This window comes from Corvus moneduloides, chromosome 5 (genome assembly GCF_009650955.1).
Source record: "Corvus moneduloides isolate bCorMon1 chromosome 5, bCorMon1.pri, whole genome shotgun sequence".
NCBI lineage: Eukaryota > Metazoa > Chordata > Aves > Passeriformes > Corvidae > Corvus > Corvus moneduloides.
Genome location: NC_045480.1, coordinates 28242379 through 28266121, shown reverse-complemented (window position 1 = coordinate 28266121; position 23743 = coordinate 28242379). Strand labels below are relative to the sequence as shown.

The window sequence follows — 23743 nt, the reverse complement described above, 5'->3', positions numbered from 1 at the left end:
GTTTTCAATGAAGCGGAACATTTGCTTTTTTAAAAAATAATTCTAATTTAAAAGGGTTTATTTACAAAATAGGATATTTAAAAGTCACCACTGAAAACATCAAGAGCAGAACATGAGTTTTCTCCTTCTTACTAAATCACCCTGAATAATTAACACCAATTAGCATCAGTGTAAACTACTGACTTAATTACAAACAGTATTAATAGGTAAGTAACAGCTAGACAAGCACCTCCTCATTCCTGTAACTGGCAAATGAAAGACCTAGAAAGTAAAACGTGTAAGATGTACCCACCATGAATACACAGTTCCTTCCATGGCTCAGAAAGCTAAAGTGATCCAAGTATTTTCAAGTACTTTTGAATAGGTGTTCTAAGCTGGTTTTAATCAGTAAAATTTAATATATAATATACGAGACAATATTTCCAGTTAATATTCTTAATAATTTTTAAGTGTAACCATCTTAGTGCAAACTAGATAAAATCTGTGTTATTGAATATGTTGTTTACACCTTAGAGCTGCTTGTAATGCTATCTGGTAATCACAGTTTTTTACTGGATGTTAGGCAAGCAGAACAGGACCTGTTGGCCAGTGCAAGGATGTGCAACAATGCATCCTCCCATTTCTATTGCTCTGGATAATTCTTATAAATACACATTGTGTCACCCTTATGGCACGTAATTATTAGAAAACTGTATGTTCCTGAATAGAAGGATGTGAGATACAATTACCTGCACAGATGGACATGAAGAGCCTATCATAAGATTGCACTGACTAATTGCATCTTTCTTCAAAGTCTGAAATGCTCCTCTGCTAAACACACCAGATATTTCATGATTAGTTCTCACTTCATTCACCTAATACATATGTCACAGCATAAAGTCCTGTGTCACCTCTCCAACAGCTTGAGCTTAATTGTGTGAATGACTCCATGAATTTTGCTCTGAACTTTTAAAACCAAAATTTGAAAAATATCTCCAGATATGATTCAAAAGTTTGAATATAAAATGCTTTGAGAATTTTTTTATATTTAAAGTATTTCAATACATCTTTAAAAAATTTTCTCTTCACTTTTTATTAAATATGGGGATATTTAAAATGCAATTTCACACAAAGATTAAACAAAAGGAGATGAGTTAGTTAACAAAAACAGTAATAAAGAATAACTGATACCTATTTTTTATTAAGGTACAGTAAACAAAATGCATTCACAAAATAGATAACCAATGCTTTTAAATACCATAAAGAATAACCCATAAACAGAAAACATTTGTTAGAAGCACAAACATAGGAAATCATCATGAGTATAAAACATACACTGGCTCAGCATTTTTAAGACAGTTGGGGATGTTATTCTATGCTACTCACATTAAGATGAATAAACTTCCACAATCATAAGCAAACAAATAAAATAGTGAAATGAAAATAAGAGATTGTCAAATCAAGTACTCATTTCCTTCTTATAATTACTATGTTTCCAAAATAGTAATAAAGCTTAGCTAGGCTTGATATAAAACCTGTCAAACAGACAGCAAAAGGCCAGTCAATGCTGCTAGTTGGGAAAGCAGAATTTTGCAAAGTCAATTACTTCACCCGTTCTCAGAGGTTTCAAAGGTAATCACTGATTTGAAGAAAACAGAGGTAGAATACAAGAGCATTCATAACTTAAAAAAAAAATGTCCTTGTAACAAGGTAATGCTTCAGTTACTCAAGTTATTCAGTTACTGGTTATTCTTTGAAGGTCACATTTCTGTGGAGAAAGAAAAGATGTCAAAATAAAGGTAACTATTTTATTTTACTAATTAATGTTAGGATAAAATGTAATAATTAGCTTTAGGCTCCCCATATGCTCTTCTGTTATTCCCAAATATCAACTATTAGCATATTACCCAAAACTCTACACCATTGACCCATTGCTAAAATGATTTACAAAAATAAAAGTGAGACGAGGAGGAAAATTTCTTGAGAAGATTAAATTGAATTAGAGAGAGACAGCTGTAACACTACAGAACAGTAATTACAGAGTACACTTTACTCTGGTAAGCTCCCAAGAAAGAATAAATAAGATGAAAGATGGTAACAGTACTGCTGAGATCACTCTACTGTAATTGATATGTTTAAAAGGCAAGATATGCATAGCAACTGCATGTGAATTCAGTTGTTAAAAAACAGCTTCTTTAAAAATACATACTTCATGAAAATGGGCTATTTGCTGGTAAGATATGGTACAGAGTTGACATTGTTAAAACTAAGCATACAAATATTAGATAAAAACAGTGCACCACATGGTATCCTTCAAGCATAGCAACTGGACTTTTTATTGCTCTCAGGACTCACTGTAAAGCAAGGAAGACTAAAGGCAATTCTCTACTGATGATACTCATTCTCAGAAATACATTCTCTGTCATCATTTCAGTTGAAATGTTGTTTTGCAACATAACAGGGTATGCCTAGGGGCTCACCACTAGAGCAAAAGGCATAATTGCTGTTTCATCCCCATCAGTATCTCATTTGCTACAGTTTCCACTTTTTGCTTTGCCCAAAAACTCACAAAAGAGAAAAATTGCTGACAATGTGGGTTCATGCCATACTGAGCTCAGTTCTCAAGAAACCCGTGTCTTTCTTAACAAAAGTAAGCTGAGAACAAGCCATACATATTTACCAACAAAAATAAACTTTTAAATCTGTTAGCTAGATTCATGAGCTGTCACAGCACACATATTTCCTACAACAATATCTCAACAAACTTTTATCTCTCCCTGCCCTTCTCCTCTTCACTGCAATTTATTATGCAATATAGGACGGGGGGATCTACAGTCAATAATCAGGCTTGTAACCCACAACCAGCATCATCTAAAACAACAATGATCCCTAAAAGAACAAAAATGACAGTGAAAATGAACAGAGGCCGATTTTGATTTTTTTATGGACTACAGTGATCACAATCTTAGACATTCATAGATTCAAGCACTAACAATGAAATATGTATTAATTCCTTTTATGCACTTGTTTTGGAGATAGTTTCATCTAACATGTAGGGTTCAAATGCAGTTTAGTTGGACTCTTCTGTGGAGTGTCTTTCCTTCACTGCTGAACCCAGGAGAATTTCATGGCATTCCTCTTAATATGAAGCATTCATTGTTTGGAGATAACTATTAACAGCAATAAACTGGCAAAGTATATTTGGATATAATTAATGGTAGTAATACACAGGCAACATATATTTGAAAGTTGCCAGGTGGTGCAAGACCATTAACAAAAAGAGGAATGAGAATCCATTATATTATGTGGTCTTTGGAGAGCACTTTGCATTTATTGGTTGCAATCAATATTTTATAGTAGGAGAGACAGCAAAAGCAGAACTTAGAAACATTTGAAGTGTGTAACTATTTCATATGATCACAAAAGATTATTAAGAAACAGTTTAAACCTAACTCTTAAATAGAAAGGATCTGCTAAAATCAAATCATTTACTTTTCAGCTGCTGCTTGATCAGTTGTTCTTACAGTGCTGCATTCTGGAGACCGCAAGGGAGACCTCAGTGTGGAGCTGAGGGGAGGCGAAGCGCGTAGTGAGGATGTGGAGAGGCCGTGCCGACGCATCTCCTGAATTGCTCGCTCTCTGCCAACAAACAGCAACCTCAGTTACACAACACCTTGCTACTGCAGGATGTTAAAGGAAGAAAATAGAACTTTGCAAAAAAGTCTCATCTTCTTGTAAAGTCACTCAATTCTATTCCTGTTTTCATGAGAAGGGATTTTTTTTTTTGTTTTTAGAGGCAGTGGTAAACTCACAAAACTTAAGAAGAAATCCAGAAGCTGCATAAGAATTTTTTCATTTTTAATTAAGCATTTTTCAGGATGAAAATATTAGACTTTGCATGACAAGAGGAACAGTTTTCCATAAAAGTTCCTCACTACTGAAAAAAGCAACAGTTTTAAAAGTGAGAAAGAAGAAATAAGGAGGGAGAGCCAACTCCCTGAAAAACCAGCATCTTACCGTTCGAATCGCTCAGTTGTCAGCTTCCTTTTTAAAACATCACAGTCAGTCTGCAGCTGTGCAACTTTACTTCGAAGTACAGAAACCTCTCTATTATTGCTGCTTCTAAAAAAAAACGGGAGAAGCAACAAATTTTTCTTTGAACGACATCAGCTAGGAGCCCAGAGAAGTTAGAGCAAGATAAAACAAAACCAGATACTGAACATGTTGTTTCACAGACTAAGTCAAAGACAAATTAGAAGCAGCAAGAACCAAATGAACACAACAGAATGTTTCTGGAAGAACCTAAGGTGAGAATGAAGTGAGAACTGGCAAGTGTCTCACTACATCCTGATTGCATCATGTTATTTTTCAGACAAAGGTAAACACAAACATGTTTTATAAAAACAGACAAAGCAATTACAACATTAGTTTATTGATTTACTATCCTCTGTTGCCATTTGAGATGGTCTTTATGTAAAAAAAGAAGAAAAAAGCAATAAATATCCACAAAAAATTACAAACATAACAGATACGGCTTCAGTAAAAATTTTATCAAGTAGGCTGAAACTATCTGGCTATCCATGAATACAACTGAATCAAATCTAAGTAAAAATTGTATTAAAGCAAATACCAGACCAGCAAAACACAGAGTCTGAAAGCTTGTTAACTACAACTGTTATGGGGCCAACTGTTTCAATTGCAAGAATCAAAATGAAAAGGAGCCTTGAAAGTCTTCAGAAACATAGTTAATATACTTCTTAGTAAATCATCAGCTTGGCCAATTCAATTCTTGGTTGCAAAATACCATTAATTACATTATAAAGGAAGAAAAAGAAATCGCTGCTTGTAAAATAAGTTGTCTAAATGAGAACCTAAACAGCTGTTTTATTCCATACAGTCTTCAAAGCCAGTATGAGGTGGAGTGCTCAAAAGTCACTTCTGGAGAAGCAAAGTTGTACTAGTTTATTGGTAAAGCACTGGATTGGAATTCTGAAAAATGAGTTCCACTCCTAGGTCCGTCAAAGACTTCCTGTCTGGCACCCGCTGGTCTTTGAGTCCAGGAAGATGAAAACTACTCAAGAGATTTGTTCCAAATAGAATGGCAGAATATTTTTTCCCATGGTCCCTATTCATCAGTAAAATTCCTAGAATGGTATCTTGATCCAGTATGTTGAGAACAGATGCAGAAGACAAGACATCTCGATGATATCTTATAAGTCCTTCAAAGACAGGCATATGCTTTCAGGATGGAGGTAAGAATTCAGGGCCCAATATCATTATTGTAAAATAAGGAAAGAAAGCAAACAGTTTGTGAGTTCTGAGGTTATTCCATGTCAATGATATTTAAACAAAATTAAGAGCATTAAGTAAATCACTCCAAGGTTTAGAAATATTTAAATTTAAAACCCTTTATGCACAGTAATCATCATGTAAGTTTACATGATGATACACAATTTTCACAGGACATCTGTCTCTTTCACAGTAGATACACATAGCTCTCAACAAGTAGTTTAGCTATTCCATATTCTCTGTTTATTTAATTCTTTAGTCACTCTAGAGCCTCAGGATCTCCTTTACTGTACTATCACCCATGCAGCACTCAAAGTAACACAACTACTTACTCTTTACAGAACTGATAAATACAGCACTGGAGAACTTCACAAGTTAAACTTAATTCTGACAATACTTCTAAAGTCAGAGGTTGTAGCAGTGCCATTTTCTAAATAAAGTGGAAAGACAAGCACTGTAAAGCCAAAACTTTAAATAATGTTCAAAAATATTGGCACATGATTTTTGTCAGTTAGAACTGAAATTCTGCTAAGCCAAATGAATTTTTGTATTTTGCAAGACACAAATATAATTGTCACGTACTTCAGTCACAGCTGTGAGCATTTAAAGTTCCTGTTTCTTAGACTGCAACTACTACAAACCAAATAGTAGAAAATAAGGTATATACAACTAGTTCTCACACCTGAACACTTGCCTGGTAACATGCAGAACCTTTGAGATAAACAGTGGAAAATAATTCAACATAATAGCCACTCTTTCTCCAAGAGAACATTTTCCTTCTTCCTGCAATATCCCACCCTATTAACAACGCAAGTATTAACATTTACAAAAAACAAATGAACCCTACAATGTGTGCAAAAGCAAAATAGCAAAAAAATTACTATCCACTTAGTTAAACAGAGTTTTATAATGTTTGTACACAAAGCAACTGAATTAAATTTAATTTAAAACTCCTTCTTTCCTTTTTTATTGTTTGTTTTTTGGGGTTTTGTTGGTCTGTGTTTTTTCTAACTTGCACATTGAACTTCATAATCAGGACTTTCTATTATCTTATGTTCATTGTATGCAACTAACAATTTTTCCCCAAGTAAACAAAAATCAGCAATACTAAAACATGAAGCAATTAGTTCCGCAGGGGCAATCAATAATGTTGTCATCTCCAGATTCACTGAGATCACTGCTACTTGAGGTGGACCATCATAAGCCACAAGCTGTAGCCTCTACATAAATCAACCAGAAGCATATTTCTAGCGCATCTGTGTCACCAAGTTACACAGTTTTACCTGTTTCAGTAGGCTACATTCTGTATCTCATAAGGAGTATTACCTGTTCTATGAACTTCCGTACATTTCCTTTCTCTCCCTCATTAGTGTTTACTAAATGGGTATATCTCATTGTCTGAAGTTCTTCTTTGACTTTACTCTTCACCACCATCTACACTCAGCTGCTACTCCTCCTTCTTGCTATTTAATGGATAGCTATCACTAGTCCCTGCTGATGTATCCTTAGAATTATCATGTCATGATACTTGGCAGGTTTTGTTTAAGAGCTTCACTTGATGATCTTAAGGATCTTTTTTAACCCAAATAATTCTAAGATGACACATCATGGAAACTTCAAATTCCCTGCTCCATAGTATGAAGAGGAATTTTTAAATCTTCTCTTGTGCACGAATTTCACACAAACAAAATACCTCCCCTTTTAACTTCATTGTTCCAAACAGATTACAGTCTTTCTTATACAAGTGTTGTTAAAGGTTATTGCTTCTTTAGGCAGATCCACAGCATAAGAAGTTGCAGGCCACATTTAGTGTGTCAGGTTTAGTTCTGTTTGTATTTCAAAGGAATAATAAGTGATACAGGACTATTTCCTTAACAGTTAATATCAACAGCACCAAAAGTACTTTTGCTTTTTTTAAAGCACTATGACTTCACTATTCATTACGTAAGTGATTCTTCAATCAAAGCAGGGACATCAGGCATCTTCAGTAGATAAGCAATTCACATTTACCATGAATTTAATATACTTGGGGGTTTTTTTGTGAGCAGTAAACACGTTAAAATTTTATGTAGAGGATGTTTCCTTTGGAAGTCCTGCTTAAATTTACTACTTGCACTAAACTAACATCCACCAAAATGCTGATTAATTGAAAGCAATATGAAAGACCTGTAAAGAAACTTTAAGTAAACATGCCAGGAAAGGTCAAAAGACATTGCTGCAAAAATCTGCTCAGCCATACTGAACACCCAGATTTTGTGAATGAGTATTGTCACAAAGAAATAGTTCTTTTGCAAACCACATAACACACGCACACACACACACACACACACACACACACACACTTGTTAAAACTTACAGTTTGCTCTCAGCCAGTGTTAGCTTGTCTTTCAGTAACTGAATTTCGGTATCTTTCTCTTGGGACGTTAATTGATTCTGAAATTCTTTGTCTCTACTAGTAGCCAGTAACGTTTCAAGATTCTGAACTGTAAGTCTCTCACTGGATAGCTGCTTTTTCAGCAACTCTACTTCTGATTTTATATCTTCTAATTCTCCTAGAACCTAAGGCACAAATTTTATATGTTATTAATACCCTAATTTACAAACACAGACAATTTTATTTTGCGAAGAGCTGTTATAGAAACTGAAATGATCCTAAGTTTCATAAAAAAGAATAGGAAACTGAGCTTATGAAACAATGTAAGTCTGTAATTATTTTAAACTAGATTTAATTTAAAACCATTCAAGCTGTACCTCTATCAAATGTTTTACTGGGAGCTACATTACTGAGTGCTGGAATTGTTTAGGTAAGTACCTGGAACACGAACTGGCTTTTAACAAAGTACTTTGCACAAGTACAAAAATAGTATTTACTATACTTCATTCTATTGTCAAGCTCACAATTAGCCTCCTGGCTTTTGCTGAAAATGTAGGAATAATTGTTTTCCTCTTCAGTTCTGTGAATATAAACAAGGTCTTGAATATTACAGTCCCAGAAAGCCTGACCAAGTCACTAAATGAAGACAAAATCAGCTGTAAAGAAAAAGGTTCCAAAAATATGAATATTTAGAACTGTTTAAACTATTTCAAAATATTCAATGAATTCCAGCTGTATCTAAATTTCAATTTAATTGAAAACAAGCCATTAGGGTAAGGTCTTTAATATCAAGAAGTGCATTATTTGCTTTTTATAAAGTTTGAGTAAATTAAAAACGAAAAAAAATATATGTGATCTGTCTGCAGTACAGCTAAAACTACACCTGCAACACTTTGCAGTGATAATGAATCAAAGAAACTCCCTCTTTTTGTACAAAACCCACAGCTACAAATCTGTACATTGTAAAATTTATAATTTATATAAAAATGCAAAACTAGTGATGTAAATTAACTTACCTTGCTCTCAGAAGTAATTTTTTCTCCAAAAACTATTAAAAGCAAAGGAAGTTACTTTGTTATAGCAAATTAAATTTGTCTTCGCTGCTTACCCTTTCACAATTTGTCTTCGCTGCTTACCCTTTCACAATCCATGCTTTTGGACGTCAGCTGTCGAGCTAAAAGTTCTTTGCTAGCCTCAAGTTTCACACAGAGTTCCTTCACAGAAGTCATGTCTGCCAACACAGTAGCCTTATCCTGATTTTCACGTTTAAGTTCCTCTTCCAATCTGGTCATATTTTTCGTTATGGAGGAGATCTGAGATTCATATACTTGATGTGCAACAATATGCTAAACAAAACCAAATATGGATACGCTTTCAGTGTTAAATTTAAGAGTCTTCTGTTGAATAACTTGGGTTTTCTTAACACTTTATTTTCCCTTCAAAGTTAACTTTCCCTATAAAATTAACTTAATATTCCTTCCCTCTTCCTAAAACACAGCTAAGGGCAACTAATAAATCATCTTTGCAATTTTTAATCACTAACTTGAACAATTATATAAGTACTATATAACAACAGAACAAGGCTGTATTCCAGCCTCAGAGAACTAAAAAGCTTAAACTGCAAACATACAACCTATTTTTAACTCAGTTTACAATATAGTCTCTAACTCTTTCTGGCTAATTAAAATGATGAGACAAAATGTATTCAATCCACAGCAATTATACTCTAGAACTTCTTTAATCTCTATGAAGTTATTGTTTCTAAAATATAAACCTCATTATGTTCTATGATATTGGTCTAGGATTCAGTATTATGGAATCCTGGTTCTGAATTTGGATGTCTACCAGACTTTTACCTTGACTCCAGCCACCAATGCTTCAAATATTTCATTCAAAGCTTCAACGAAATATAAGAACTAAGCTTGCAAAGTACTCATAAAGCTATATGAAAATATTCTGAAGCAACTAAACAGAAGTTTCTTACAATGTCATAGTAACAATGATAACCCAACAGAGGAGATGTAAAACTATGAAAATGTCTGCCATGATTCTAATTTTGGGGGGTGAAGGAAAGCACATCTAAACCAAATCAGTTACTGTTTCAAAAACTCCAGCGTTCATATTTGAAACAATCACATAGAGAAATCATTTTCCATTAAGGCATTAAATATCATACATTGACCTTATTAAAAAGCACTTGAATGTATCCCACTTTCCTAGATGGAATTTCATTGCACAAGTTATTACCCCTTGAATCTCTTTTTCCAGAAATTCTACTCTCTCTCGAAGATGTCTCCGATCTGTGTCTACTGAAAGGAGTTCAAGTCGCATTGAGCTGCTCTCTCCTTCAGCTTGATGAGCCTTCATTTCCCAGTCTTCAGCTTGTGTATGGAGCATCCGGAACTTCTCTAACAATTCTTGGTTTTCTTTTTCCTAATGAAACAGTAAATCGCTCTGCAATGATCAACACACCCTCAAGTTGTTTGATCTTATTTCATGCCTACTCCTTACAGTATCTCTTCTGTTTTTCCCCCAGAAAGTAGGACTTCCTTCATTTTCTTAATCCCACTATCTGGCAACTACTAAAAGGAATAATCTCCTTTCCAAGTCCGAAAAGCAAATAAATACAGTGATGGCATTCAGTTTTCTTAAAATGCAAGTACTTACACTTCGAAGTTGTTAATGAGTTTTAAGGCTCGCAGGAGAGGGGTTATTGTGGATCTCTCTGCATTGTCAAGGATCATGTTACTGAGATACACTGTGTGATGCCCTTTCCAAGGAATTCCAGCAGGAGTCCATTTTCAGCTCTTTGAGTTACCATGCTCTTATAAATATTTGTATTATGGCAGTGCCTGAAATGCTGGTAATCTATTAGAGCATATACATCTATATAGCCTATCATAGAGGTACAAAAATGTGAGCTTTAGTGCTCATCATTTGTGCAGTGACAGAACAAATGTTGCTTGTGAATTTTAGTTTGGCCAAGTGCATATTATAAGGCAGTGATAAATTTTTCTTATTTACCTTCATTCCCTTCTTCCCTGCTCATGTAATGTGCAGTGGGATATGCATGTTGGTAGTATAAATCAGATTTATCTAATGAGAAAGGCTACTGTTTCTGAAATTCCTTCTCTGTATCCTCCAGAACTTGGAAGGTGCAGACAGGATCAGGTGGAGCATTAGGAAATAAAAACTTGTGATTAAGCAAGTGAACACTGCAGAAAAGTAAATCTCCACAGGAATTTTCCAGATATAATACTAGAAAAATCCCTGAAATCAAGCATTCATAATTGGTTGCTGGCTGTATATTCTGCAGTTTCCTGGTACCTGACTTGAATAACTGGATTATCATTTGCCAAAGATGTAGCCACATCTGTAGCTGAAGTACTTTGGACATATGATATATTGTGAAATTCTTAAAAAATAAACCTCAAGTGTTTTAAATTCATAGTTCTAAGCTAACCTACTACTGAGCTTAATTTTTCTTCCATGCTTCAGTTTCTACTTGTAAAAGTGGTTGACTCTACATGCATTCATCTAGACATGCAAGTTGAAGTCAGATCAAAACTCATTCTTCCCAATTCAAAGTCACATAATGAATTTGCCAGTTCATGTTCTCTTGACACAAATCCTATTTGTTTTAAATGATTATAAGTTTTAAATCACGTAAATCACACTTTTGAATCCAAGTATCAGGATAAAGGACATTTAAACAGAGCACTGTTTTAACAGTACTATTTTTACATTTTCATGCAGAACTACAGGTAAAAGTTTTTCTTTTCAAAAAGGGTGAAATATTTAAAATCATCATATAAGCTGCCTACAATCATGAAACAGTACCAGTTATTTTACTGGTTGCCTGGTCAAAACCCAAAAAGCAAAACAATATTCAAACATGACATGTTTGTCATTCTCCAGGATTATGGCCACCTGAAACACGACTGATGAAATTGTGATGAGCTAGAATTAATCAGTGCTTCAGATCTAATAATATGAATCCCTCACTAGTAGCTTGAAACACTGCAAAGAAAAGAAGGAAAAATAAAAGAAGGAAATGGGACAGGCAGGGAGAACAGCACCCAAACCATGCAATCCTTACTTTGCTTTACTGAATGCAGTAATGACTGCCCACAGATTACATTTTTACCTTTGAAGCTATCAAGGTCTCAAATCTGGAGACTTCAGTTATATAATTATGAACCCTGGTTTTCATTTCTTCTTTTTCACGTATTGCATCTTCAAGCTCGGTACTGACAGCCTAAAGAGATTGCAAAAAGGCAAAATTGTGCATGGCAGTAAATTAAGCACTATATAATACCCCATCAGATTAAATTAAGTAATTGCATATGCCCTAGAATTTTTTCTATTCTACTTACAAAGCTCTTTGGGATTTGTAGGGTTCAGAAACATCCCTTGTTACCTTAGATACACCAAAGAGTTTCTAGGCAAGAAAAATCACAAAAACAATGACTATCACACCAGTTCATAAAATATGCAGCTTCCCAGATGACACACCCTACCAATCTTTGGAAAATTCAACATACTGATGTTTGGGAGATGAAATTTTTACAGCCTTAAAATTCTCTATTCCTGAGTGAAGGAAAGTTTCAAATCAATAGAAAAACAACTTTAGAACAAAAGAACATTTATTTTAAAGTAGACTTGCAAGATAAAATAACTAAATGCATTACTAAGATCATATTTAGACATCAAAAATGCACCATGGAATTTGTTTCAGATATTTGAGCTGTTAACTCTGTCCCTGTCAGGTTCAGCTCTTATCTCCCTCTGAGTACTTTAGCCCAGAGAGCCAAAATTGCAAGTAACTTTTTCTACCTCCATGATCAAATGTCAGGGAAATACAGGATACTGCCTTATTTCTTTCCCTTCCTCTTTTTGTGGTATATTAATTCATTAGTGGCAAGCTTTTCACTGTATGCCTTATTTAACATATACTGAAATCAGTCTGCTTGTCTCTGTAGTAGCCTTCCCAAACACTGGGAAAGCTTTAGTCATCACTTTATGATAATATTCAATATTTCATCTTATTAGACACCTGTGAAGGGCAGGTCTAATTTCAATAATACAGCCACATATTTATATATTAAACTATAGGTTTTGCAAGAACTGTTCAAGGTCCTACATCACTTCCTTGAAACATGTTGCTATATTATACTTTCTAGCATCAGACTCAGCGTGGTTGACTTGAGGAGAATTGAAATAAATGGTTTAGTCAACAAGGCCCTGATTGTTTTTAGTGTTGGCACTTACAGTGAATTCAAACAAACATTTGTATCTCAGGATCAAAACCGTAAAAGGCATTTGAGTCTCATGAGGAGCTGCTATAGTTGTATTTGCTATACAAATTGAATGTAATGAGTTGCAACAAAATTCTGGGTTTGCTCTTCAGATCACACTCACATACCCTCTACATAGACTTTCTGATGCTTAGCCCAATAAAAGATGTTGCTTAGCCCATTAAAAGATATAATATATCTTATATATATAATATAAAATACCCTATAAAACACTGGACATTTTCGCTGTATGTTGTCCATACAGATATTCTACAGTACAGGGACATCCATATCATGCACTTGGAGCTGGGAGGCTTTTGCTCAGCAATAACCAGCTGGTGCACAAAACCAATTCATTATTCCTCCAACTATGCAAGGGATTAACAGACTGAATGTATTTCAGGCTGTTCCAGTCATGGATCCCATGCTCATAGAATTCCAAGGAAGAAGAGAGGGAGCAATGAGGATAGCAAAGAGTGCAAATGGAGATATCCTATATAAGTCACTTAGACTTTTGAAAGAATGAGTACACTAGTGATTGGTTTAACTGAGGACCCCTGGAGAACATCTCAAGATGAAGATGTCACAAGGACAATAATGACAATAATAAAACAGTCTAATCCACTGAATCTCTCAACTATTTCTGTCTTGCAAAATTTTTATTTAACCTACATCAGCTTCAGGTAGCTCATCAGCTTCAGATAGTTCAATAAAATATTCAATGATACCCTACGCAAAAAAGTAATTTCTCAGGACAATAAAGATTTTATTTCAACTCTAATTGTACAACTGACATAAGTACTGCCTTTATAAGCATGCACTTCACAAGGAAATGTATTTATTTTCTATGACATCAGCAGCCAAGAGGGACTTGTATACCTTCCAGCTGGAAATCTGACCATGAATACATATGAACCAACTCAGTATCCACTGGGCAATCATAACCCACTCTCCACCTGCTTTCTGGCCTGAGAAGCTACTGACTGGCCAGCTGTTAGCAAGGAAGTACATTAAGATTCTAAACTACCAGAGAACTAAGGAAAGACAAAATCATATAAAACTAATACAAATAAAAATATAAAGCTCTGCAAGCACTCAAGAGTACCTGAACAGGATCTCTACAAAAAACCACACGCACCCTGCCTCTCCCCAAAAAAGCTGCAACATACAGCCAAACCTGTATATTTATATACACACAAGATACCACCTCACCATGACACCTACCTTACTAATGCAAAGACAATCCAATAAGAAAATTTCTCCAGGGAAATAGATTACACCTTTAAATTCATCATCTAAAAACCCCACACGACCTCAGCATAATGGAAAAGGAACCCCTCCTATTCTCATGGACTGTGAATCCTTATCCATTCCTGAAATCAGGAGATGAATTCAGACTATTCAGGATTATCGAACCCTAAAAGTACGTGTTTTTGAACCCCTCTGTCTTGCAGCTGTTAAGCCCTCTTATATTTCCTCCTACAAAATTAACCTTTTCCAATTCATCACTGAAAGCAAAATTCCCACAGAGCAACACATACAAATGGCAACTAACTTTGCCAGGACTGGAAATTAAAACCCTGCCAACACCTCCTTACAGGGAGATACAAGCCACCATTGCCAAGGCTCACAGACCACAAACATTACAATCTACATTCCAAAACATCCTAATCTCAAAATATGGCATACCTCAGTCAATAAATCCAATGATTGATGGAAACTAGATGAATGAAATTAATGAATCACTATGCACCAGAACAAATTCAGATGTGCTACCAATCTCCTTCCTCTCCCTCTCACTTTTACCTGACAATCTGATGTCTGCTTTTGGGCTTTCCTTCTCTCTCTCAATAATCACTTCCACAGATAATAAAACCCAGTTTTTACCAATTAAATACCAACTGCCAAGTGATATAACCAATCAACATAATTTCATTATATTATAAACAATAACGTCCTAGATTTATTTTATTTAGATTTCTTTTTTAATCTGAGGAAAGGTGACCAGACTGAAAGCTTGTCGATTTCTCCCCCACTGCATTGACTATATTTAAGTATCTGAAGTACTGCTTTTACAGTTTCTGCCTAGTGATTTTCAACATCCCAGTGCTCAAGAAATACCAATCATTAAACACATCAATCAAAATTGAGGATGTAGCAGTTCTGATGCAAGCAAATCATAAATGGTTTAATACAGCAGTACCATGTACTGTCTTCATACCTGGTTTTCTCTGGCCATTGTAGCCAGGTCATCTTGCAGTCGCCTGTTTTCTTTCAGAGCCATTTCCTTTACTCTTTCCATTTCTGCAAGCTCTAGCTGGGATGTATCAAGCTGGCGATGCAAGCTGGATATCTCACGGTCTCTGTTGCTCAGCATGTTCTGCATCTGGCTATCAAGTGAAAACATTATTAACGTTGTTCCTTCTTGTACTATACCACATACTGCTGAAAATAATCAGGCAAAATTCTTGCACTCTGAATGATGACAAACTGAGTCTAAATATAACATGAACTAAGTATGTAAAATGTCAATATGCAGAAATAAAATGGATTTAATCTTCAGTTTTGAAGATGTATCTGCTAAGATGTATTTTATTAGACAAAGAGCAATTACAGATACCTATGTTTATTTGTGTTTACGGTAGTGATTACGGTAATTGCATATTTATAAGCCATAAAGGAAGACAAATAATTTACACTTGAAGGACAATTATCAAAAGAGTAATGAAAAGATTAAACAAAAAATTAGAAATATAAATATGCATAAATTAAACTTTTGCATTTTTTTTGTCACATATAGTTCATGCATCAATGTAGCAAATATTCAGTTACACTGGTCTTCAAATGTTTAAATATTGGTGTTTAAATTTTTTCTTTTAAGATGCTATAATTTAAAAAGTCATGCTTAAAAAGAGGAAAGAATGAAAGATCAGAGGAAGCCCAGCTAAAAACTACATAAATTAAGACTGTAGTGGTAGCTTAAGCTAGAAGAACTAAATTGCCAATCATTAAGAGTTTGGCTCTGAATCTTACCTGGGTCAATCAATATCTAGTGGAGTGCTAGAAAGCTACTTCTTGACTAAGAGTTAGGAAACATTACCAATTTAGGGAAATGAATACAGACAAGCAATTGTTAATTATTGTTGTAACGGTTTCTCAGCAGCCTGCAATATAATTGCAGAGGAAGTGTCTTCAAAAGCTGTGTACATCTTTCTCAACACAGTACACTCCTCTACTTGACTCAAATGGAATTAACTCAATTTCATCAAAATAACTAAAAAAGCCATCTACTTTCACTTTGAAACTATCACATAAAACAAAGCCTCCAAAGAAGGCATCCTACTCTTTACTTACTCTGTTGAGGACTCCAGCTCAGAGAGAGTTAAACGTAAATGAGCAATTGTTTTTTCCTATTAAAAAAAATCAAAAGGTGTATTAGGTATTATTATATTGCAACATAACAGAATACTTCAAGTTAAAGAACTTTTAATGTAAACCTTTATTTTAATTCTTCACTGATAAGTAATTTCCAAGTTTTTTTTCTTTACCAAGAAAGGATTGTCTTGTCATCAAAAAAGATGGAAGTCAGCTATAGAATTTGTCACCTCAGGCTAGTACTTTATATCTAAATAAATGCCTGCACATGCAAAATGTGAACAAATGCTTCCTTATTTTCTTGGAGTATTTAGGGAATACAGCAACATTCATAATTAAAGTGCTACTGAGTTGGCAAATAGACTCTGCATCGGCTGGGTCCAAGCATAGCGTTTATGTGCTCTGCACAGACTTTGTCATCAAGGCAAAATGTCTCCCTGAAATGTAACTGCTTTAAAATCCCCAGGTGGAATGCAAAGTAGTATTTTTACTTTTACTGGACATACCTTGTTAGCTAAGTTGTCATCTAAGCATGCAATTCTTTCTGTTTTTTCATCTACAGTTTCTTGAAGACTGTCCTTTTCTTTGTCCAAAACACTAATTGTACTCCTCAGCACACTGACTGCTTCATCCTGTGAAGTGCTCCTCTGGTTTAAGCTATCTAAAAATAAAAGAATAAGTGCTTTCTATTTTAAAAACAGGAAATGAGCACAAAAATAATTATAGATTACCTATTATCTCCTTCAGCTTTACAATTTCTTCATGAGCTGTCTGCAGTTCATCCTTTTTGAGGGACAGTCGGTGCTGTAAATCTTCAACAGACCTCTGGAGTTGGTCATTTAAGAGCCTGGAAAATCAGTCTACAGTTGAAAGAAGTTTGGGACCTATTCCAGCTCTTCAACTTCTGCTCTTAAGCTGCTTCAAGTGCCGAAACAGTTCCATCGTAACCTCCTGACAGGGCTGTATAACCAACCAGCAGCATGGGGTTGTGTCATATTAACCCCTCCTCTCCCTTGAGGAGAGGAAGGAGTGAAGGATTGCTGAGGCCAACACCACTTGGTTGCTCTGGACCCCTGCTGCAAGTCCACTTCAACATCAATGCAAAATGGAGTAATGGAATCTTGGTGGAGCCACCATGATAACCTGAAACATTCACTTCCTCTGATTTCTGTTACTCTTCATCATGTTACTTGTATTTTTGACTCTTGCTTTATAAAGCTTCTGACATGCAGCTCTTAGCAGTGATTATCGGCCAAACCACATTTTAAGAAACAACCAAATTGACAGCTACAGTTCTGATCCTACTTTTAAAAAATAAAATGCATGAAAGATATATGAAATCATCTACCTACATTGTTGTTTTTCTTGGAAAGAAATATCAAAGTGACTTAGGAAAAAAAATCCCAACAAAACAAAACTCCAAAGTAACTAAATGGATTATTTATGAAACAGGTAAAGAAAAAATCCCTCTCAAGTGGGATCCCACAAAAGCTAGAGAAACTTTTTATTCTTAAAAAACCTCAGCAACAAAGAACACAGCATGTTTCTGAATAAAGATTACTCTCATCCAGTTCAGAGTGAAACTTTAGAGGGGAAAAAAAATGGGCAGGGGGGCAAACACAGCATTGCCACCATGCACAAAGTAAAACCAAATGCTAAAATGACTGTAGCCCTATTCCTTATCTTCTTTTTGCAGTACCAATGCTTTACACTGGAATTAAAGGAACCTAACAAGATTTTTAATTTTTATGATTGTTGTCACAATTTTACCAGCAAATACACTAATTGTTTTACCAAGAGTCCTCTTTGTGCAATAGGGAGCATTAGATGAAAACTGCAAGGCCTGCTGCTCAGCCTCAGTTCTTCATAGTAATCCCCCAGGCGCTGGGCTGTTACAGTGTAGTACTGCTCAGGTGGGGAATGAGGGATACAACACAGACCCTGGTTTCCCTTGTAAAACACCCAAAAGATGTCATCTACAGCATTACCTACCCTGTAGTGATCTGTTACAACAACAGCTCTTATTTCCACCTCTGTTTTCAAATTTCTGCCCAGATTTATTCAATACTGTTTTCACTTTCTTTAAGCCTTTTTCTTGTTCTATGACTTTTAGGCAGCTGATGGGAGCTCTTTGCAAAACAAGTTTAAAAAATCCTGCAAGTTTAAACAGGCCTTAAAAATACACGTGGATACTTGAATCCTCCAGTTCCAAGCAAGCTGGTCAAATCCCCACAGACTCTGTGTCAGTGGATCATAAGATGTCAATCCTCAAAACTGTAAGTCCTACTGCTGCTGTTTGCAAAGGCATCTGTCTTCCTTTCAATGGTGTTTGGAAATCCTTTCAGAAATTTTCAGTTCTACTACATTCATAAGCAGAGAACATGGTTATTGGAGGAAACAATTCTAGGATGAGCCATAAAAATTATCAGTGTATCTGGTCATCAAATAAGTCCAAGAGAAGCTTGCTGTGAAAAGCTACCACAGCACTTCTACACCTACTCTTCCTTAACATACAAGCAGTACCAAGTGATTTTTAAAGTATTTATAATTATAGTCTTTCCCAGAAACTCAACTCTGCTATACAGTCACAGCATAAACAAAATTATCCTAGCATCTGTGAAAGATAACCGCATTTTGTATCAGACTTACTGAAGTGAGCAAATCTCAGCTTTAAATTGAGAAGAATCATCAGAAGTCTGGGCAAGTTTACTGGACTTCAGTTTTAATTCATTTTCCAAATAGCTTATTCTTTCTTTCAGGATAGAGACTGTAGTCCTTAGTTCACACTTTTCAATCTCAAGCTGCAATTTAAAATAAATAACCAAACACATTATTATTGCAGAAAGCTATCACAACTTGGCTTTCAAATAAATTTAAGCGGAAAACAGATGATAAAATTAATTTCTGGAACAGTCTAATTTAGAAATAATAAAATCTTACTTCCTAAAAATGCACTTACTCCTTGCATATTATTCTCCAATTCTGAAATATCATGCTGCAGCTTTGATTTTTCAAGGTTTGCTGCTTCTTGATGAATCTGAGAAATACAGAATTACATGTAACGACAGACTTTTAGACTTGATCAGAGGAATTTAAGCTTCATGTTTCAGAAAATACTGCTTTACATTCTTAGATGAATGACCAAATGCAAAGCTCTCTCTGTAAAACTACAGAATATTAGCTGAAAATACATTATAACATCACTGATTTTGGTTTTGGTTGTTGGTTTAGATTTTTTTAAATAGTATATTTATATTCGGTCCCAACCAAATTAATATTTGTGAGTTGTTGTAGAGTTTACTGAGCTACAGGTTGCATGCACGTATATCTTAGTGCCCTAAGACATTTTAAATAAATTTATTCAAATAGTATTAATTACAAAATGTAAGGCACACTACAAAGCTAACTGGCCTTTCCCTAAATCTATGAAGAAACTTTTAAGATTACTTACCTGTTCCCTGACTTCTGTGCATAACTGCAGTGTAATTATTAAACAAACTCTCAGATTTCTTAGAAATACCTTAGATTAGTGTGTTTGTGAAGGTAGTTCAAAGTGGCACACATATAAAACATTGGTAGTCACCTACAAGAAGAAAGGATGGAGCTTTCTTCTGGAAACACATCTCTACCCCACTGCATGCACATGCTTTAAGCAAAGAGGTCAGATTTACTGCCACTGAATTCAGATACACAACAGGTCTTTATTTTTTTGGTAGTAAAGTCCAGCTATGGAAGCATTCATCATACAGTCACTATTAATGTATGTTGTTTTGGGATAAGTCCATTAAAATGATTTTAAATTTCTAAATTTTCAGAACATTTTAAAAACCTCCACACATTATATTAATGACCAATAAAGAAGTCAGGGAAACAAACCCCCCTGAAATCATATGCTCTTGACTACAACCAAATAAGACTTTAATGCACATTAATACCAGACATCACACGGTCATAGAACCATAGAATCATTTAAGTTGGAAAAGATTTCTAAGACATTGAGTCCAACTATTAACCCAGCACTGCCACGTTCAACACTAAACCACATCCCTAAGTGCCATGCCCACATGCTTTTTGAACATTTCCAAGGTTGGAGATTCCACCATTTTCCTGGGCTGCCTGTCAAGGTCAGATTAACAGGAAAATCATAACATTAACAAATATTTTTTTAAAGGTCAAAAATAAAGACACTTGGATTGCAGTGAACTTGTTTCATGGTTCAGTTATGTCCCATTTAAAATAGACTCTGCTACAAAATGCAATGGTAACTAAAGATCAGCTAAAATGAAAAAGCCCATAAAGTACCCAGTTTGTAGGATAAGAACCATATGTGACTGTGACAGTGTGCTCCACCCAGCCACACTGCTTTTTTTGGGTCAAGCAATAGCCACTAGTGGCCCTCCTGATAGCTGCATCCAGTTTAAGGGAGACTCTGGAACGAGAGCTAACAGCACATAGCCAAGGGCTGGAAACCTTGCTCAGCAGCAGCTGAGGGCTAGATGAGCATGTGGCTGCTGATATGCAAATATAAGTCAATCATGTTAGTCCATGAATAGTGGATGGCCCAAGGCCCATTGAGCCCTCCTGCATGGCAGCAGGCTGCACACCAGGATCTCCAATCTCCCTTTGAGCCGGGAAGCCTCTGAAGGTTATTTGTCGAGGCAGAGACAATCCTTAGCGTATTGGGAATCAGAACACTGAAATGCTGGAATATTAGCTAAGTGATATAAAGGATGGATTGCTACAATCCTTTAGGATCCAGCCACACTCCTCTGAGGAGTTTGTAAGGCAAGAAGACCCTTCTGACCCTCATGATTCAATGGCAGGGTCTCCCTGACAGTTTTGTCTGACCTTGGTCTCTATGCAGCAAAAGTGCACCTTGCCATCAAATCTTGTTAAACCACCGTTGCATTTACCACTGAATTTTTAAAACTCATTGCCTTAAGTGAATAAAATGCATTGTTGCTTCTCACTTGTGAGTGAAGTGCATGATTTCTTCCACAACAACAACACACAAGCATCTTCAAAGTAGTGCATACACAAAAAATATCGTGGCTGGGCCTCCATATCTAGGTCTCACACACAAGGTGATGACACATTTGCCCTTAAATACTTTAAAGCATGTTCCTTTCCTCCAGCTCCCAGCTTGGGACTGTGTTTACAGGAAAATTTGGCAATTAATAATAATAATAATAGATAATGATATAAATTCATTGAGCTCTCTCAAATGGGTTTGAAATCAAAAGGTATTGAAAAGGGGAACTGACAAATGGCCAAACACAAACACAGCATTATTGTAGAAGCCTTCCCTATATGCCACCTCACTGTAAGCAATGAAGCTATAAAAGCTCACCTTTAATTTTTCTCCAAGACTTTCATTTTCTGCCATTAGTCTTCTAAAGTCAGTCAGTGCAATATCTCTTTCTTCTTCCACGTGACTTTGAGAAACTAAATTGTGTTTTGCTTCTCTTCTCATCCTGTCCAATTCACTCAGAGACTTCAAAAGATTATTGTTCGTTAGCATACATACATATGGACTGCAATATAACAAAATGCTGTTATTACAATAACCTATTACAGTCTTATTTTTCCCTAGATAACTAAAATGTATTCCCTTAATCACTGAGTAGTATGACAACTTACACTGTCAAAATAATCATAATTCTTTTACCGTCCCAAGTATAGCCTAACTTCACTGTTCTCTTACCAGTTACCTACTCCTTTCTTGCATTCTTGCTGTATCTTTACACATCGTTCTCATGCATTCTACTGATTTTTTTCTGATGTTTATCATTTCCAAATGCCAGTATAATAATTTATAATGGCTTTCAAGTTAATAAACTAACTAGAATACATAATTTTATTAATAGTAATAAAAATAGGTATGTATTTTATTAGTGTTGGTTCTATTCTACTAGGTTTTTCATTTTAAATATCCAACAGTACAACAAGTGTTAATTGGTTATTTCAATGTTAACTATAAACAATTTTTTCTTACCTGCTCATAAAGAACATTTAATCTATCTCTTTCTGCAGTCAATAATTTGACATTGGACTGAATTTCTATCACGTGTTTTTCAAATCTGTCTAACATGGACCGCAGCTCATCTCTTTCTCTGGAGATTGATTTAAGCTCTTCACTCTGAAAAGTGATCAATAAATTTATGTTAAAATTTGCTAATTAAAACATCTGGAGAACTAATACCAAAAAAGAACTCCTCCTATTAGTAATACATAAAAAATATATTCAAAATAATTTTAATTGCAAGAAAAAGCCTGGCACTGGCGGTATAATCTAAACAAGAACTAACTGTTAAAAAGAAAAAGGAAAGCAGCAAGCAGTAAGATTTCAACCTTTTTCTGCTTATTATCTAATTCTATTTATTTCAAAGAAACTGATCAATAATTAATGTTACTGAAAAATGTAACATGGAAAGAAAAAGGCAAGTTCATTGGAGTCTCTCAGCTGATTTTTTGCCTTAAGAATGTAACATAGAAAACTACTACAGTCATTTAATGCCACTGAAGTTGAGAGTATATCTGATGGCTTCTTAAATGTTTCTACAGTATTTACAGTATTTTTTCCACTTGTTCGACAGGAGGAACTTCACCTTCTCTGCAGTCCTGCGGCTTGGGCTAGGCCTTCGTTTTATCATTTTCTGAAGATATTCTAACTCTCGCTTATAATAGTCTCTGTCATCTTCTAAGGTCTTTACAAATGCATCTAGACGAGATGGAGATTTGTCTCCTAGGGCAATACCACAGTCTAATCTCATTCTTTCGATTTCTAGGACAAGTTCTCGTTCTGGAAGACAAAAAAAAAAAAGACTAAAAACAACCCAACTCTATAGGAAAGTCATGAATTTCCTCAAAGACACTTGCATTTGGGATGGATTAACTCCCACCAACCATCCAGGCAGCAATCCTGCTGAAAAGGATGTAGGAGTCCTGACTGACAGTAGGCTAAACACGAGTGAGTACTGTAAGACCAGCAGAGGCCTCACAGCATCTTGGGCTGTATCAATGGAGACAGAGACAGAGGGATGTGATTATTTCCCTTTATTTAGCACTCATTAGATCACACTTACGAGACTGCTAAGGTTTGCTCCTCCTAGTACAAGAAAGATGCAGATAAATTAAGTTCAAGGCAGGCCCTGCAAGCTGTCAGGGAGCAAAATACTTGCTCTGGGGGGAACAGCTGAGGGAACTAGGTTTATTCAGCCTGGAGATGAGATGGAGACCCAACAGCAGACTGACAGTACCAGGAGGGACTTACAGATAACATGGAGCCACTTTCTTCACAGGTGCATAGTAGGTAAATAAGGAACAGTGGCAATTAATTGCTACAAGCAATTACAAACAATACAGGGAAAAATATTTTACTCTGAGAATTGAGGAACATTAGAATGGGCTGCTTAGAGATGTTGTGGAA

The 23743-nt window shown here is 35.4% G+C and overlaps 1 protein-coding gene across 6 annotated transcripts in view; it reads right to left on the bottom strand.

Moving 5' to 3' along the window:
- Positions 1-1053: 1053 nt before the first annotated feature.
- The window catches only part of CEP135 (centrosomal protein 135), a 36833-nt gene continuing 14143 nt past the window's right edge, over positions 1054-23743 (bottom strand). For 3 of the 6 annotated variants that reach the window (XM_032109702.1, XM_032109705.1, XM_032109707.1), the window contains 16 exons: positions 22923-23116; positions 22310-22453; positions 21665-21808; positions 19274-19351; positions 18964-19115; positions 17046-17161; positions 16821-16975; positions 16294-16349; positions 15161-15329; positions 11790-11900; positions 9890-10075; positions 8779-8988; positions 7625-7827; positions 3997-4101; positions 3472-3618; positions 1054-1747 (listed from right to left, as the gene is read on the bottom strand). In XM_032109702.1, the coding sequence (XP_031965593.1) occupies positions 1726-1747; positions 3472-3618; positions 3997-4101; positions 7625-7827; positions 8779-8988; positions 9890-10075; positions 11790-11900; positions 15161-15329; positions 16294-16349; positions 16821-16975; positions 17046-17161; positions 18964-19115; positions 19274-19351; positions 21665-21808; positions 22310-22453; positions 22923-23116 (2192 nt within the window). In that variant the 3' untranslated portion in view covers positions 1054-1725. Of the gene's footprint in view, positions 1748-3471; positions 3619-3996; positions 4102-4392; positions 5218-7624; positions 7828-8778; positions 8989-9889; positions 10076-11789; positions 11901-15160; positions 15330-16293; positions 16350-16820; positions 16976-17045; positions 17162-18963; positions 19116-19273; positions 19352-21664; positions 21809-22309; positions 22454-22922; positions 23117-23743 lie in introns of those variants that run through there. The other 3 variants (XM_032109703.1, XM_032109704.1, XM_032109706.1) reach the window with 3 other exon arrangements.